The sequence below is a fragment of the Thermobia domestica genome, chromosome 14 (assembly GCF_964235325.1).
Source record: "Thermobia domestica chromosome 14, izTheDome1.hap1.1, whole genome shotgun sequence".
Classification (NCBI taxonomy): Eukaryota; Metazoa; Arthropoda; class Insecta; order Zygentoma; family Lepismatidae; genus Thermobia; species Thermobia domestica.
Window position 1 is genome coordinate 165,581,171 of NC_137467.1, and position 19,656 is coordinate 165,600,826.

Consider the following 19,656-nt stretch of genomic DNA (forward strand, 5'->3'; position numbering starts at 1 on the left):
ATCCAATTTTTTATTTCTTGTCCTAGTCAGCTAACCACTAACATTTAAGGAGGCTGGCGTTCTAAGAAATAGTAGTTCCTTTATCCAGGTGAATTGTTTCAGTGTATGTCTTATAGCTGGACATCGAACATGAGACGCCAGGATATTTCTCCAATTGAAGCAACAAAGAATGAGTATTTCTGCATCACTTAGAGAAGCACTAGATAGGATAAATTACATTCACGTTCTAAGAGATGAAAATTAATGCAAACAAAATGAATATAATAATGTGCATCATGCTGAGACAGAGAAAGATGGACAGAACCACGAAATTTAAACTCTTAAGCATAGACAGTCTGGATTTCCCTCCTGCCCCATCTTTCTGTTTGTTTTTTTCTCTTCCCTTGTGGAATAAATCGCATTTAGTATCAATAGCCAACATAATTTACAATGTGTAATTCATTGAAAAAAAAACTAGGCGAATCGAACGGAGAATATTTAGAATGAGTCTCACATGCTGTCCAAGTAGGGGCACAATCTAAGGCGTATATTCAAAACAGCCATGTAACTGCACTCTGCAATATAGTTGTCCCCGGTTCCATTTCAATTTTTAATTTTATTTACGGTTTTTAGATGTATGTGGCTAAACATCTGGCTCCAGAAAGAAACCATCTGACTCCAGATCTGTAGGTCAAAATCAGGCAAAAGTTTATCCACAATCTTCAGAACTTACTGTTGCGTCTACATACATGTAGGATTAATCGAGGATTTGCATTGAGAAAAGCTAAAATATCCTAGATAGAAGCACTTTAAATTTGGTATTGGCGCAGAATATTGCGTATAACATGGACCGAAAAACAAAAAGAAATGAACAAGGACTAAGCGACGCTAATGAAGGGCAAACTATCATGAAAATAATAGGAAAAAGAAGAAAAAGCATGCTTGGCCATCTTATTCGGCACTCCAATTGTATCACCATGCTGTTAGTTGAAAATGCAGTAGGAATACCAGCAAAACGAAGACCAAGGATATAGTATCTAGACAGTTACGAAGAAGTGACGTTATCAAATTTTAAAACTGATCTTTCATGGTAGAGAAAAATTTCATAATTTCCATGTTGCCCACCTACCTATGTTTGGGAGGAACAAGAAGGAACCGATGATTTAAAGAGTGATTTCCCAAATTTACGATATTGACACTACTTCTTAAGGATGATTAGAAAGTTGATTTCATAAATCTACGAAGCCAATTCTACCTCTTGAAGGAGGTCTCCTCAGCAATAATCCATGCGGAAATGACATTTCGTAGCTTTGTTAGGTAATGTTCGTGCAGTGTAAATAAAACTTCGAATATAATATGTGCAAGCTCTCACAGCAATATATCGCCTGGTACAAGCTATATTTTACTCTCAAAACACATTGTTTTGTTATTAATAATTTGTTTTCTGCGTTTCTTGTAGATATCTTAATTTTATTGACTAGTGGTTAGTGGAGGCTAGTTTTGGTCAAATATCTTTACACTTCTATTTCTTTCTTTTTACTGCATGGGTTCTTCCTGTGGCCGTGAAATCGTGTTTTTTGTCGTTTGTTGAATCTTGTAAATATAATCGTAACGTTCATATTGATCTTTACCTTTTTCCCAAAAGTTTACACATCCCTCTTTCACTTGTTTATTCCGTTTTTCCCAGTTTTGCTACGGCAAATCACGATTTCTTCTGTACCTACGTTTTGCATAGACCGAAGTTGGAGAGAACGGTAGACAATGCATAGATACCGTAAAAATGGAAAAGTGAGCAAATGATCAAATTAAGCTCAGATATTAAAAAAACTAAAATTATCTTGCGGTGCATATCACGAAACCTGGTTAAACTGTATAGAAAATCTAATAATACTGAATGCAATTCATACTAATTAAAAGAACATCAAAAGGTTACAAATGAACAAGTAGCTTTTACTGTATATGTTTACGGCCGTTTCGACTTCTTCATTTCCACCTTTATTTTATTTTTTTCTTTTAATACAGGTGGCTGTGTGGCACAATTGATAAATTAAGATTTCACTTACAATAAACTTCGACTGGTCAACTCCTTCAGGAGCGTTGCAGTTATAACAATCTCAGACGTTCCACGTCGGATAATCCCATGGGTCCGCTGGAGTCCTCTGCTGATAGTAATAAACGATCGTCTAAGCCGGAACAATTATTCCTTCCTTTTCAATGATTTGGAGCCAGAGTTTGTCACGCAAAACTGAAATTACTAACGAATGTTAAGGTGCTAACACATATGTACTAGTCACTTCACTGCTGATTTCTGCACAATATTAGAAAAAATATTTTACCCAAAGCGTATGCAAATGTAGTACAATCACTGATGGTAAACTAAAAAAAGTTGGCTATCAGGTATGCAAACAGCGATTAAGCTTGCGAAGCTCAATCCGTACAAGGATAGCACTCATAAGAATATAACGTGGGTTTACTTAGGAGCAATGCACCGCACTCGCCTTCATGGGTGTCCTTCCGAGCGACGACCAGGCGTTCGTGCAAAGCACTGAAGGTTCTTTTAGCAAACAAAAGCTTGTATATGGTCAGCCGGGAAAATCCCGATTTTCACTCCTGGCATCGGGACCGGAATTATCGTCCTATTAGCTTTTAGTTATAACTGCGTAGGTGGAGGGTGATTGTCCCGAAAGTCAGATATAAGGAAACTCACCAAAAATGCTGCACTCACGTGATCAGTGTCCCTGTCTCTTGAGCATATATGGCCGTAAAACCGGAGCTAGGCTTACTAACACAAATGTACAAAATACAAAACTGATGAGAAATGGTTCAAGATTTCTCCTCCATATACGAGTCTTGGTTAATAAAATCTAAAATTAACTTTGTCCTATATCTTTTAAATTCCCAAAAATCAGCCTCAGGTCGTCATAGCCCAAACGTTGTCTTTATGGGGTTATGCTATGTATAGTACGGATTTTTTGTACGAAATAATTTACATCTTGATTTAATTTCGCCTCTTTGCACAGTAAATAAAACAGACAAACCAAAACTTCCAAGGTTGATTCGGTGGTTAGATGGTTAACGCGTTGCTGTCTGGAACAAATTGTCGTGGATTCAAGTCACAGAAGTTGAAATATTTTCATTCTAAATATGTTTCTGTATGCTCACATGTATTATTAATATTACTTTTCTTGCACTTCACATGTTTTCTTAGACCATGTGTTCATGGATTAGGGTAGTTTACACGAGGTTTCGTTGTATATGCTTACAGTTTCCTATCTTTCCTTCAAAATGGATTTCTATATGTTCACATCTGTTAATATTTATTTAATAAGATAACAATTTAATAATTATTTAACAAGTAAGAATATATATTTGCAGAAAATTTAGAACGATGCCAAAGCACATTTTTTAACACAGGTATGCATTATTTTTCCTTTATTCCGAAAGTTACTGCGATTGTGTGCTATGCAGCCAAACCTTCCACTAACTGATACTGCCGGTGGCATCAGTTTTCTGGACGTACTTGCATTGTAAAATCAGTTTTTCTCTTCAGAAATGACCTATGGATTATTATTCCGATAAAATATAGAAAGTATCAGTGTTAAAATTGTAATCGTTTTTTTATATATGAACACATTTTAACACTATTTTAGAACAGGAATTCTAAAACTGGTATCGAATCTGGCGTAATATCACGACTATTTTTTTTAACTGTATACATGTCAAATACGGAAGTAGTTCAAATTTACTATTACATCCAATTTCATTACTTACTTTCTTAGAGGAAGAGTGCTGAAATGTATCACGTTGCAGTTTCTTGTAATCGATTCTGCATTCAAATAGTATGTTCATTTTTTCCATTGAAATTCAATTCAAGCTGGACGTGGTTAAAATTATCCGTCTCCGGTTTCAACATTTATCGCTACAAAACGAAAATGATAACAAGTATGTAGCAGCTGTTGTTTTGTAAGTGATTAGTAATCCTGTTATCTGATTTTCATAGAGAAAAACTATAAGCTGTGGAGCAGCTCTTCTGCGATCGGGTCAGCGTCCCAACTATACGTTGTGTCTTCTTCCTTAACTTTCTATTCAAATTAAGAAGTGCTTCAAATTAACAAGTTTTTTCAACATTTATCTCTATAGAAGTCAAAGAGAACCGTATAACTAGTAATATATATTTGAGATAGATCCAGCGTCCAAGGAAAAGATTTCTTCTTTGATCTTGTTAATATATGGGAACATGTTGTTACAGATGTACTACCTCATGTTTGAATATTTAATTCGCATATTTTGGAAGTCGACTGTGAAACGATATTCACTTGTTTAGTTTGGGTATTGTATAAAATATTTAATAAACCCCACCATGCCATGCATAAAAAAGTTGTAGCTATGTAATAGATATTTGGCAGAAGTTATGTGAATGGTTAAAAAAAATGTGCCGCCTTCACACTTTCTTTTTTACTGCCATGAATTTTAACCTTTATCCTGATTTGAAATATTATTTTACCTACTAGGCAATGCGGTTATTTGGTCGTTTTCGAGCCAGTGATGTATGTTTTAATCACTACAAGATTTTACCGTTCCGACATTTACGTTGGTTATTTCACACATTCCGCTAACACCGTATCAGTTGTTCATAAACGCAGATATTTACGAATTTTGTAACATTTTAAACTTGTTCATTATAGTTACCTTAGTGTAAACCTAACGTTCGGCCGGTATTGTATATGTTGGCGATTCTACCTACCTGCACAATTGTGTAGGTCAGATCTGAAAGGGTTAATGATGGTTATTAACAATAAGGAAAAAGACGTTAAATTTTGAATAACTTACTTAGCGTGAGATAAACGAAAAGAAATTTTACGTGTTATATATTTAGTTAACATTTACAATAAGAAGACATCACATTTTTATACAAATAATGAAATCGATATGTCTACGATAGGCGGGTCACGTCGCTTGCGTCAGTAATATGCTTGTGAACTAAAACGTTTGTGAAATTTTGGTGTCAAAAACAATAAGATAATATTATAGGATACGATACTCTAAGAATGGGCTATAATGATCGAAGTTGGCATGGTTTAGTGTAGGATGATACCCAGTCGAGAAGTTAAATTTATGAGGTGTGGGACTTCGGGTTTTGTCAATCACTGAGTGAATGAGTTTCGTATATTCTTGAATGTATACTAAAATTTAAAGTGAAATATATATATATATATATATATATATATATATATATATATATATATATATATATATATATATATATTTCATATATATATATATATTACTTTTTACGCTATTACTGCTAAAATTACACATTGAAAATTACTATGAAATCTTCAAATGAATGTCACGTTTCTTGCAATTAAGTTAGTCTTTTGACCTTCATTCACAATTTCGTGAACGTATGTTCAGTATGCTGTACTTTCTTCTAACCAGCGAAACAAACACCTGATCATGAGGGTGCTACCTCTGCAACAAAATGTGCAGAAAACCAATGTGTAACTTCAACTTTGAAATTTCACAGATAGTACAGTAAATACAACCGGGACCAAGCTTATGCCTATCGTCCCTGGTTCAGGATTTGTGCAGGAACTTGAACTTAACTCGTACTTTAATGAAATGTGAACTAGTTTCAAGACGCATTTATGCGAAGAAAACATATTTTGACTGAAATCTTATAAATAAAATATATACTTCCTTCGAAATGCGATGGTAGAGTCGAGAAAAGATTTTTTTGAAAATTTATTTCAAGTGTTAATTATTATTATTATTTTCTAGTTTTTTACGCTGTAAGTGTTTATAAGTGTCCAGTGTTCAATACAATATTATACGTATAGTATTACGTGATTTTATTCCTCCAAGTTTGTGTTTAAGGATGGTGAATTATGTATGACGTCGTTAAAGGTACGTAGATATACTTAGTGAAGAGTGTCCGTAAGTGTTCTTTTTAATCAAAAGCTTTCCTTAAGTTTCCTGTAGGAAATATTCTATTGTAGGTTTTCAGGAAAACAACTGTAATAAAAAGAAATGAATATCACTGAACACTAAGGGTTATAATAAACTAACATGTGGAGTTTGCAAATGTAATTATATAAGCTTTGCTACAAAAATATATACACAGACCATATCAGTGAGCTCTGAAATACAAAGTAACAAAATAATATATAAGATTCAGTCTACAGAGCAATTGTTACCTAAAGAGTAGTATATACTCTTTCGAGAATCGAGATGAGACGAGCAATGTTTACGATGCTTTTCGTTTCGTCTCGATTCTCATCTCCAAGACGTGACGATATTGTGAGTTAGCCTTGTCCCGTCTCAAATTAGGATGTTAACCCTCATCCTGATTTTGTTCGGTTTGTTTTAGAATCGAAATGGGAAATTTCCCTTCTTTGGACATCATTACACAAAACCGAAATATATTTTTTTTTTGCCTAATGTCACGTTTCTGCTTGTAATTGTATGACCTGTGCGATAATAAGTTTTTATTGTTTAAATATTTCACGAGATACTTATTATTATTACTAGTATTATTCCTGAAAATTTGATACTTCAAGTATTGAAACAATCGACTATTCAAATATATGAATGTAATAAAACGTCTGTCATTGCCGATCAATCGTAATCGAAATTCCTAGAGTTAAAAAAAAAAAAAAAAGTTGCTCGACGTGTATTCGGTGGAAGAACCTCCAGATTACTGGTCAAGCGTCTGGACCACTGAACCATGATCACTACGCTGTAAACGATAAATCTTTAATCTGGTTACGTTAAATTTCTCTGCCTCAGCTTGGAAAGTTGTATAGTACTCTTTTTTTTTTTTTCGTTTCAAAACATCTTCCATGTTCCAGTTATGATGATATAAGTGAATAATCTTCGGTAGTTGTTCTTAAACCTGTGGATCATAAGTTTATTTTTTTTCACGCGAAACTACAGATAAGACATTTAATTCTCATACTGTACATTTGTTTCAAAGCAGCCGCCATTATCTCGTCAAAGACATAACCGCCACGATATAAATGATTGTTAAATTTGATATAGTGAAACAAACTACAGCCACTTATCTTGAGAATAGAGAGATATGGAGACTTCTCAGTGGTACTCCATTTCATATTTTTAAAATAGTTCATGTAATAAAAAGACTAAGCGAAATTTTATCATGAAATATAGCGTATGATTACATTTTTTTTTTTTTTTGTTACTTAATGATTGTCTGCATTCACATTTCCTTGTGTGTTGAATTTGTTACAGGCGCGATAACCTATTAGCTGTCCACGGAGAAGGGGATACAGTCATTACATTAAAGGAAGCAGTTTCTCATTCAGATGAGGCATCACATACTTCGATACAATTTGGCGAAGGAATTCATCGATCACGTTTGTCAAGATATATGCTGACAAAGGAAAGTGAAAAGCGTCATACGTACCAAAAAAGTGGTAGACGCTTTAGTCGAAGTTCAACTTTGTCAAGCGGTAACTTATTGCATACAGGTGAAAAAACCCACATCTGCGGAGTGTGTGGAGTGAGATTTAGTGTATGTTCAAGCTTGGCTACGCACATGTTAATCCACACAGAAAAAAAATATTACACTTGCCAAGAGTGCGGTAAAGCATTTAGTCGACGTTCAAGCTTGGCTAATCACCTGTTAATCCACACAGCTGCAAAACATCACACATGCCATGAGTGTGGTAAGGCATTTAGTCGACGTTCAAGCTTGGCTAATCACCTGTTAATCCACACAGCTGCAAAACATCACACATGCCATGAGTGTGGTAAGGCATTTAAACTACGTTCAAGTTTGGCTAGACATATGTTAATCCACACAGGACAAAAACCTCACACATGCCAAGAGTGCGGCAAGGCATTTACTCAACGTTCAAGTTTGGCTACACATATGTTAATCCACACGGGAGAAAAATATTACACATGCCAGGAGTGTGATAAGGGATTTAGTCTACGTTCAAGTTTGGCTACACATATGTTGATCCACACAGGAGAAAAACCTCACACATGCCAAGAGTGCGGTAAGGCATTTAATCAACGTTCAAGTTTGGCTACACATATGTTAATCCACACAGGACAAAAACCTCACACATGCCAAGAGTGCGGTAAGGCATTTAATCAACGTTCAAGTTTGGCTGCACATATGTTAATCCACACGGGAGAAAAATATTACACATGCCAGGAGTGTGATAAGGGATTTAGTCTACCTTCAAGTTTGGCTACACATATGTTAATCCACACAGGACAAAAACCTCACACATGCCAAGAGTGCGGTAGGGCATTTAATCAACGTTCAAGTTTGGCTACACATATGTTAATCCACACGGGAGAAAAATGTTACACATGCCAGGAGTGTGATAAGGGATTTAGTCTACGTTCAAGTTTGGCTACACATATGTTAATACACACAGGAGAAAAACCTCACACATGCCAAGAGTGCGGTAAAGCATTTAGTCGACGTTCAAGCTTGGCTAATCACCTGTTAATCCACACAGCTGCAAAACATCACACATGCCAAGAGTGTGGTTCGGCATTTAAACGACGTTCAAGTTTGGCTACACATATGTTAATCCACACAGGACAAAAACCTCACACGTGCCAAGAGTGCGGTAAGGCATTTAATCAACGTTCAAGTTTGGCTACACATATGTTAATCCACACAGGAGAAAAACCTTACACATGCCTATTGTGCGGTAAGGCATTTAATCAACGTTCAAGTTTGGCTAGACATATGATAATCCACACAGGACAAAAACCTCACACATGCCAAGAGTGCGGTACGGCATTTAATCAACGTTCAAGTTTGGCAACACATATGTTAATCCACACAGGAGAAAAACCTCACACATGCCAAGAGTGCGGTAAGGCATTTAATCAACGTTCAAGTTTGGCTAGACATATGATAATCCACACAGGACAAAAAAGACACATGCAAAGAGTGCGGTGAGGCATTTAATCAACGTTCAAGTTTGGCTACACATATGATAATTCACACAGGACAAAAAACACACATGCCAAGAGTGCGGTAAGGCATTTAATCAACGTTCAAGTTTGGCCAGACATATGTTAATCCACACAGGAGAAAAATATTACACATGCTAGGAATATGGTAAGGGATTTAATCTACGTTCAAGGTTGGTTACACATATGGTAATCCACACAGGACAAAAGCCTCACACATGCCAAGAGTGCAGTAAGGCATTTAATGAACGTTCACGTTTGGCTACACATATGTTAATCCACACAGGAGAAAGAAACTACACATGCCAGGAATGTGGTAAGGCATTTAATCTACGTTCAAGTTTGGCTACACATATGTTAGTACACACAGAAGAAATATTACACATGCCAGGAGTGTCTTAAGGCATTTAGTCTACACTTAATTTTGGCTACACATATGCTAATCCTCATAGGAGAAATACTTCACACATGCCAAGAGTGTGGTTCGGCATTTAAACGACGTTCAAGTTTGGCTACACATATGTTAATCCACACAGGACAAAAACCTCACACATGCCAAGAGTGCGGTAAGGCATTTAATCAACGTTCAAATTTGGCTACACATATGTTAATCCACACAGGAGAAAAATATTACACATGCCAGGAATGTAAGGGATTTAATCTACGTTCAAGGTTGGCTACCCATATGTTAATCCACACAGGACAAAATCCTCACACATGCCAAGAGTGCGGTAAGGCATTTAATCAACGTTCAAGTTTGGCTACACATATGTTAATCCACACAGGAGAAAGAAACTACACATGCCAGGAATGTGGTAAGGCATTTAATCTACGTTCAAGTTTGGCTACACATATGTTAGTACACACAGAAGAAATATTACACATGCCAGGAGTGTCTTAAGGCATTTAGTCTACACTCAATTTTGGCTACAAATATGCTAATCCACATAGGAGAAATACTTCACACATGCCAAGAGTGTGGTTCGGCATTTAAACGACGTTCAAGTTTGGCTACACATATGTTAATCCACACAAGACAAAAACGTCACACATGCCAAGAGTGCGGTAAGGCATTTAATGAACGTTCACGTTTGGCTACACATATGTTAATCCACACAGGAGAAAGAAACTACACATGCCAGGAATGTGGTAAGGCATTTAATCTACGTTCAAGTTTAGCTACACATATGTTAGTACACACATTAGAAATATTACACATGCCAGGAGTGTCTTAAGGCATTTAGTCTACACTCAATTTTGGCTACACATATGCTAATCCACATAGGAGAAATACTTCACACATGCCAAGAGTGTGGTTCGGCATTTAAACGACGTTCAAGTTTGGCTACACATATGTTAATCCACACAGGACAAAAAACTTCACACATGCCAAGAGTGCGGTAAGGCATTTAATCAACGTTCAAATTTGGCTACACATATGTGAATCCACACAGGAGAAAAATATTACACATGCCAGGAATGTAAGGGATTTAATCTACGTTCAAGGTTGGCTACACATATGTTAATCCACACAGGACAAAAACCTCACACATGCCAAGAGTGCGGTAAGGCATTTAATCAACGTTCAAGTTTGGCTGCACATATGTTAATCCACACGGGAGAAAAATATTACACATGCCAGGAGTGTGATAAGAGATTTAGTCTACGTTCAAGTTTGGCTAAACAGATGTTAATCCATGCAGGTGCGAAATCTCACACGTGCAAAGACACTGGAATGGAACTTATTCAAAGTTCAAACGTGTTGACCCATACAGGAAGAAAACATCACACGTGAAAAACTGTGTAAAAGAAGAAAGTCTACGCTTGAACCTTAGAAGACATTTCAATAAAGTAAAGACTACAGAGATTCAAAGCGTAGATGGCATTTACTCAAAGCTCACACATGGCGGATCACATGTTTATCCACACAGGAAAATAATCGCACGTGCGGAGAGTATAGAAAAACATTTACTGGCAGTTCAGATTTGGCAAATGGCAATATTAAAAGAAAAAAACATTCCAATAACCAAACACATGCAGATGGTGTTGAATAGGATTTAGTCTGGAATCAGCTTTGGCAAGACATGCAACTAGACATAGGATATAGAACGGGATTTGACAAGATTTTAAGTCAAGTTTTGGAAAACGTGTAAAGTTTACGAAAAATATCCTACAAAAGAGTTCTACAATAATATTAAATATTAATAGAAACAGACCACATTAAGTCCTTCAAATGATATACCTCTCCTTTGCAACGAAATGTCTTTTGCAATACAAGTTTTAAGTTCGTAATTTTGGGGCATATTACGGCAAATTGGTTCCGCATCTACTCTACGAGCTGCCCTTCTGTCTTGCCGTCACAGGAATTGCAGCATAGTGAAAAAGTGGCTGACGCCGAGGAAGATTCGAATTAAGGATTCCACAAGTGAATTTTTGTCTGAGAATAGTGACTCCAAATATACCCTTTCTTGAGTCTTCATATATGTAATGAAGTTAGGGGTAACAACTTTAAGCGACATCGATAATGAGGGTGCACCTTCCTCATCAGCTACAAGTGTAGTTCCAGCAGAACAAACATGTTTTATGTCTATTCCAACACTAGGGCCCTCTGGACCATCTGCGATTTGGCTGCATCTTGCTGGCCAATACATGGTTGTACAGAGCCGTTTCACCGCATATATTTATATTTCTCAAGACGTTTTTTCATGCTCATTGGCGGAAAATTTGGGCAAATTGAAGGAAAGAAGCGATCAAAAAATCAAGTCCTCCTCCCTGTCACATGGGTTAAATTGATCAGACGAACTTCACTCAAAAATCGCATTAAGGTTGTATGTGTCAAAAGAACTCACTAACAATATTGAACATGATTTCACTCCAGTTCCTAACATCTTTGATTTCAAAGGACTTTAATGGCATTCTTATTTAAAGTGTTCATGACTTTAACGAAATTCGTGGTGTATGTTCGGAAAGAGTTTGTGTACCAAAAGCTCGTTACACAGTATCTTCTACTCTTTTTCCTCACTGTCGTTTCTGGAGCGCGGGATGATGATTTAAAGTGAATGTGCATGTGGGTGGTTAAAAATACAGTTCGTACCTATGTTTCCTATTCCTTACCTATTCTTTATTGTGTACTCAGAAGTTGTTGAGTATACGACTTACCAACTTTTCATTACCTTTATAAGAAAAGTTGTTAAATCAGGTTTTAAATTTTATTCAAAAACGTTCTGCTTACTTTGGACGTATCTGGTATTGTAAGAAAACGTCACACCTGTCGAAATGAAACAGCATACAAAATTTTAGTCCATTGTATTAATATAACTGTATTTCAACACATTTCTATAAGGATTAAAGCGCAATACTCTAAAATCTAGCAATAACGAGCTAGCAACTTCTGATTCTAGTGTCATTTCATTCACGTTCAAGCTTGGCAAGACAAATTGTAATATACACAAGTGGAAAACTTCACATATACGACGAGTTTAGAAAAGTATTCGGTATACTCAAGTTTGGCAGGACATTTTAATACACAGATGAAAATCTCACACACATGACAACACACAGTTAAAAAGAAGATTTATATGGAGTTCACATTTTGCAATGCACATGTTAAAACACAATGGAGAAAACATATTATTAAAAACTAAAGCGTTCTAAGTGTGTAGAAATGACTTAATTAAAGTTTATATTTCGCAGCAGATATATTAACACTAGAACGCCCGGAAATTCGTTTCACCTAGATCGCCCGTAGGGATCAATTTGATCCCTAGCTTCTTTTTGTACATACCTACTTTTCTAACAAACACTACTCGAGTTTTTTCTTTTTCTTTACTGTGTAGAAAAGCAAAACCAAGTTCCAGTAAAGTTTTATTAGCGTGTTATATATATATATATGTGTGTGTGTGTGTCTGTGTGTGTGTGTGAACATATATTTTTCGTGTGTTTACCACATAAGTACATAGTAGTCATTACTTACATCTTATTACATAATTTATTTCGGAAGCTCTGTAACTACTTCTATTTATAGTTCTGCTTACAACTTTGCTTTATCTTTGTTCACGAATATGTTCAATACTGCGCCGGTATCACCGTGATTACACAGATTTTCTGCATTTATAAGTTACTTTACGAACACATTTTCCACAAACTGCCTTTTTGCAAGTGCTACAGTTTGCAGACGCTTTGTTTCTCTTGCAGTTTACAACGATTTGACAATTACGTCGTTTACGCGGTATTTCTGAATTTCAATATGTGTCGCCTTCTGTTCTTGTGGCTTGTTTTGAATCCTCAGACCGAAGCTGCAGCTATTCTTTCCGGAGTTCTTGTGATAGCCTTTGAATAAATTCCTTTCGTGATATCTTCATTCCAATGACTGCTGTGTATATTACAACTACATTAATTACTGCAAGTTCAAGTACATTATAAAAAGTATGGATTGCCCATCTTCGTGATGACGCTTTCACTATATTGCTTGGCCATTTTGTCTACAACGTCAACCCCATATTTCGTTTCATTACAATAAGCAATGGTTTCAGGAACTTTCTTATTATTGTCGATTATGTCCACGGTATCATGAAGAGAGCTCAATACCAAAACATTCTTACTTTTCTTACCTTGATAAACGGTCATTGTTACGTCCTTGCTTTTGAGAATCTTTTTCGAGTACAAAGGTGCTTTCTCTGATATAATTTCTTTCGGTATTTCTCTTCTACTTTCATTCACTAGCCCAACAATAATAGATGACTTTGCTTTCAGATTGTCAGCGAGCTTTAGTGACATAAAATAGTTGTCTGTGGTAACGTTTCGAACTTTGCCAGAAAATGGCTCCATAAGACGCATGACAACGTACTCCGGAACTCTTGGATTTGCAGGGCGTTCTTCCTCCTTACTAACGCAAAGGAAGCCGTTCAAAATATATTTCCCATCTACATCTACAGCAGGCCAGAATTTCTGCCCGTACTTATCTGGCTTATTTGACAAACTGCGGAAATGGACAACCAGTTTTACTAGGAAACAACTGTTCATCTACTGTAATGTTCTGTCCTGGTTTATAGCATGCAATACAATTTTCAATGAACCTACACCAAACTTCAGAGACAAGAGCAAGTTTATCTTCCTTTACACGAATCAATCTGTTAGCTTTAATATCAAATCTTAGGAAGCTCATTATTTCGCAAAATCGATTTCTGCTCATAGTCTTGGGACAAAATGGCAATCCCCAAGACTTCGACCACATTGCATGAACCTCAATATTTTAACTGCCACTAACGCCACGAGCATACAGAATCCCTATGAAAGCTTCGAGTTCCGATAAACTTAGTGACGAAGTATTGTCCTTCAGCACACGACGCGCTTCTGTTTCAGTATACTTTTTTTGTGTGTGGGTAAGTATGCGTTTGTCTTTGAATACGCGCCATGCACTTGACACAGATTCACTACGTACATTTTTTCTGACATGCGGTGTTGGTCCTGGAATTTCTCTTAGAATGTTATGAAGACATTTTCTACCCGCGTTTCTAACATTAGCAGGTATTTACTCCCATACAGTACCGTTTGGAGCTGTGTACTGTTTCGCCGCCGCACTGATGCCTTCACTTGAACATCCACACATGTTTCCATCTTGTTCTGATCTCACCTTATTATGTACTGGAATGCCTGCAAAAAAAGGCAGATTCACTGCGACTGCTTTCGTATTTTACAAATAGATAATGTAAATTTATTACATTATTTTTATGAAATTATAAAATATTCATGCAAAGATATGATTGGTCCATAAAATGTTACTTCGCAATTGACCAAATAGGAAGAAATGTTATTACTTTCGCAATGAGTAAGGTTGTTTTAGCATTTATAAAATAAACAAATAACGCGACGAACCTGGAATCGATATATTGCATAGGAAGGACCAGTCATATCTAAGAGATGATTACGAGTAATAAAAAAATAATAAAAATATATCAACGTACGTAATATTATTTTAGCGGCAACTCTTTACTTTGACCATAACCAATTTAGTGGCAGACAGTCTGCTTATTCTTGATTTGTATTTTTGTACAAGGGCGATTGTTACTTGTCCTAGTACTGTACATGCATGATAGGTAGCAGCTTTCTTCGTAACATATTCGCCCTTGTACATAAAATTGAAGGGCACAGTTCTGCTCAAAGTAAAGATTTGAAATTTTAGCTAAACTTGATGATAGAATATATTATGTTTTTGGTATTACAGGGAAGTAAAATCTAAAAATTTACTGTTGATCCCAGTTCTATACAACGAATATTTCATCATATTTCTTCATTGACTTGTAAAGAATTTAAACTCATGTTGAATAAAAGAGACTGAAATAAAATGTACTCACCTTCGGGAATTTCATTTTCATCTGCAAGACTAACTTCTTCAGGAGATTGCTCTCCACAATAAGTATCCCATTCAAAATTGTCTTCTGAGTTCGATGACATTTCACCGCCATCAGATTTCTCTTCGGATATTCTTTGAAGCTCTTCAAAAACTTCATGAGAATTTAATTGTTTACTTTGTTCCATTTTCGTAGATGCTTCTTTACTATAACATTACTTATATATAGATTTTATTTGTCACACCTTCGAACAAAGTGTCAACTACTGCATTGCGCCAACCACGTAACGACAAATGACGCTATGAGTGCACATTCTAACTCAATAGTGCCCAACAGATATCCTGGTACCGGGGAAGGAAGATTTCGTAACGTTTGGTTTGACAAATTAAATCATTTTAACTAAAAGCTGCCCAGGGAAAAGCAAAATAATAGTCGATGAGAGAAAGTATAACATTTTCAACTTCAGGATCAATTTGATCCCCTGGGCGTTTAAGGCAAATCGATCGATATCAGACTATTGAATTGCACAACCACAATATCATTTTTTTCTTTATGCGACATAAACAATTTAGGAAAAGTCAGGTAATGCCGCCTTTCAATTCCTTAAAATATTATAGATAAGAAAAAATGAATTTCGAAAAAGGATCAAATTGATCCCTGTGGGCATTCAAATGTTAATACACGTGGGGAGGAACTGCTCGTGTCAAGACCATGAAGAGTGGTATAGTCGAAGTTCAATTTTGGGGAAACATGCTATCTCATACAGGTAAAAGATGGCTATGCATAATTGTGAAAATCATTTACATGAAGTCCATATTTTGTTAGTGGAAAGATATTGTAAGATATGTGAAAAGATTTACTGAAAAATAATGTTTGTACGTAAAATGGTATAGTCAAGTTACACACATGATAAAATATAAAAATGCGAAACATCTTAGTTGTCTTAAGTTTGCGATAAAATTCGTTAAATATCACGTTCCTTAACCTTCATCCGCTCACGTACTGTCAATTCACGTTTCCGCTCGCGACGACGCCAATTCGGCCGTCATCGATTAATCACGTTTTCCAGCATTGTGCATGTTGCAAAATGTATATTTTGGAGCATTTAGGTTTAGTAATTTAAGACAAATCATTGTTGACCAAAAGTATAGTTTTAATTTAAATTAAATTACAACACTGCTAAATATGAGTGAACACACTGAATAAAACACAAAAGAACAGAATCTAACCTAATCAATATCCATGTCACTGAGCTAGCTGTGATAATGTTGATATTTATTGCAGGGAGCAGTAATCATTGAGTGCTTTTTGCACGTTTTTCCACAATATGAAGACTCAAGGCGAGTTCAAAGTTAATCAACATCCAGGTCACTGCCCTCTTTCGGAGATCGCTGGCATGTATTGCAAGTAGTAGTAATTGTTGACTGCCTTCTGAACACGTTTTCTTCACGATCATTACATTCAAGGGGAGTTCTGTTTTCTCTTGACCCGGAGATGAAGCAATTATCTATTCGGATTGGTTAGACTGGTTCATCATCGGTAGTTTGCTTTCTTATTGTGCCAAGAAGAGCAAGATTTTTTTTTTTTTTGCAAAGTTGAGATTTCAGAACGAGCTTTCAGGTTTTCATTTATTACTTCTAATGCTAACTCATACAGATATGGTCTTCTTGTATTATTTTTGATATTAGGGCTGTTAAAAATGAAACAACGACTGAAAAATAATGAAAGTTTTACTTAAAATGCGAAACAAAAAAATCACGTTTTGGCTCCCTCTGACGGCAGATGGGCCGTCAACCCTCCAATACCAACTTTGGGATTGCACTGAACCGGAAGTAATGTCTTTGATAATTTTCTCGTAGAGGATTGATATATTTCAGAGTAGTGAGATATTGCTTTAGGATGACACATAACTATCTAATCCAGATTTATAAATGGGAGAGAAACGGGCTGTTTTCCAAGATCAGGGAAAACAGGTTTCCCTGAAACATCTATGAAAAATGAACGAAAGTGGAAAAGAAATAATAGATGACGTCGAACGCACAAAGGTTTAGCTTATATTGTGTGGCCAGAGGCTCTCAGGCCGCAGAGAAAATAAAAGTAACTCATCCTATGGAGGAGTGATAAATAAATGAGATAAAGTAGACGAGCAAACGGATTGAACAGGAAGTACGTTGATTATGCAGTTTAGAATTTATTACAAAACAATTCATTAAAATTTTATGTTCTTCCCTCAACTTCTGCACCTGATGCATCATTGTACATTACAAGAGGTATTCTAGAATTTTAGAAGGACCAAAATTGTTTAGTGTTGTTGATGCTGGTGTCTGATTTTTTTAAAAATATAGTCTAGGTATTTGCTGCATCTCAATAGCTTTTTTATATGAAGTCCTATATCAGAAATTCTTTTAATGATATGTGTTCATTTGGAAATGCACGCCACAGTTCCCAAAGCTTTTTCTTATTTCAGAATATATGACGACTCTGTTCGCCGTGCCTTGTTGTAAGTTTCATTGTTTTTACTTTTTTGAACAGTACAAAGTATTTATTGTTGCATTAACCCTTTCGGTATCTTATGGGAGGATTTGTACCATATGCACTTTTCATGCTACATTGCGTTATTTATCTTCTATTTGAGCTTTTTCGTCCGTTTTTTTTTTTTTTTTTTTGTTTTGTTTTCCAAGTCCAGACGCCTTGTAGAAGACATTACGTGTGGTTTCAGAGCGTCCTGCGTCCAGACGTAGGAGGTGATGACGTCACAAATCAAAAATTTATCTTCTCATTTTCTAAGCCTATGTTCAATATTTTTTGGCGGGCTTATTTTTCTACGTATAAGATTGAAATTTTGCACAAACATTCAGTCCACCGAGTAGTATTTACCAGATTTTTTGTTCCGATGTCAGTGCTAAAACAGGGGGGAACCAGAGGGGACCAAAAATCCCGTATTTCGTAAATTTCCCGCCAAAAACATGATAGGACCACGTGAGTCATACCGTCTGAAAGGCCGTTCCAATCTGAAGAGAATGACGGTCGAATTATTATTCTAGGGTAATTAGGGACGTCTCGGATTTTTTGAAAAATATACTTCTATATAGGGAAAAATGGGGCATTGTCGGTATATATATTTTTGGCGGGCTTATTTTTGAACGTAGAAAATTGAAATTTTCCACAAACATTCAGTCCACCAAGTACTATTTACCAGATTTTTTGTTCCGATGTCAGTGCCAAAACAGGGGGGAACCAGAGGGGCAAAGGGGTAAAAATAGGGATTTTTTACCCCAAAAATCCGGTATTTCGTAATTTTCCCGCCAAAAAAACAAGATAGGACCATGTGAGTCGTACCGTCTGAAAGGACGTTCCATTCTGAAGAGAACGACGGTCGAATTATTATTCTAGGGTAATTAGGGCTGTCTCAGTGAATTTTTATCTAAATACACTTCTGTATACGGTAAAAGTGAGGCATGGTAGGGAAATTTTTTCTGGCGGGCCTATTTTTTCACGTAGAAGATTGAAATTTTGCACAAACATTCAGTCCACCGAGTAGTATTTACCATAAGTTTCTTTCCGATTTCTGCATAAAAACAGGGGGGTCCAGAGGGGCAAAAGTTGAAAAAAGGGAAATTGTGCCCCAAAAGATCCCTTTTGTCAAGAATTTCCCGCCTTAGATACATGATGGAGACATATGAATGGTACCGCCTGAAAGACAGTTCTATTCTGAAGAGAATGATTGGCGGATTATAGTCCTAGGGTAATTAGGGATGTCTCAGGATTTTTTTTTCCTGAGATCATAGTGTTTTATGGTACTTTGGGGCACTGTGGGAATTTTTGATAAAAATTCTCCCGCCCTTACTATTCAAGACAGAAACTTGAAATTTGGCACACACATTCAGTATACCAAGTACTATTTACCAGATTTTTTTAGAAGGCTACGATCACAAAAGGGTGGTCCAGGGGGGGCCAAATTCGAGAAAAAAAATTTCCCTCTGAAATTTTCACTTTGACATTTTTTCCCGCTTCTGGTATATGGTATGAGCACGCAAGTGGTTCTATTTGAAAGTCAGCTCTATTCTGAAGAGAATGAGGTATGAACCATGATCCTAGGATAAATAGTGACGATACAGTAGCTGCTTGACTGAAAGTCTATAAAATAGCCCAAAACGCCAGGATCCGGAAAGGGTTAAAAATATCGGCAAAAGAACCCAGTGTCTCGTCTATTGTTCCATTCTAGTAAAAGTGTCCACCGTAACACCTGTAGTACTTTACAAATTTCAACCAAAGGGACCTTCCTTCAGTCAGGCACAAACTTTCTTTCTGAGTTGGATTGCTGGTTTCTGAGGTTGGGAGTAAGATATGGAACGGGGAACTC

At 36.3% G+C, this 19,656-nt stretch overlaps 1 protein-coding gene across 1 annotated transcript in view; it reads left to right on the top strand.

Annotated features, from left to right (window-relative positions):
* The window catches only part of LOC145670444 (uncharacterized), a 36,187-nt gene extending 18,233 nt beyond the window's left edge, over positions 1-17,954 (top strand). Inside the window, exon 2 of the mRNA XM_081739123.1 lies at positions 7,231-17,954. Coding sequence (XP_081595249.1) covers positions 7,231-8,929 — 1,699 coding nt within the window. The 3' untranslated portion in view covers positions 8,930-17,954. The remainder of the gene's footprint in view (positions 1-7,230) is intronic.
* Positions 17,955-19,656: the final 1,702 nt, after the last annotated feature.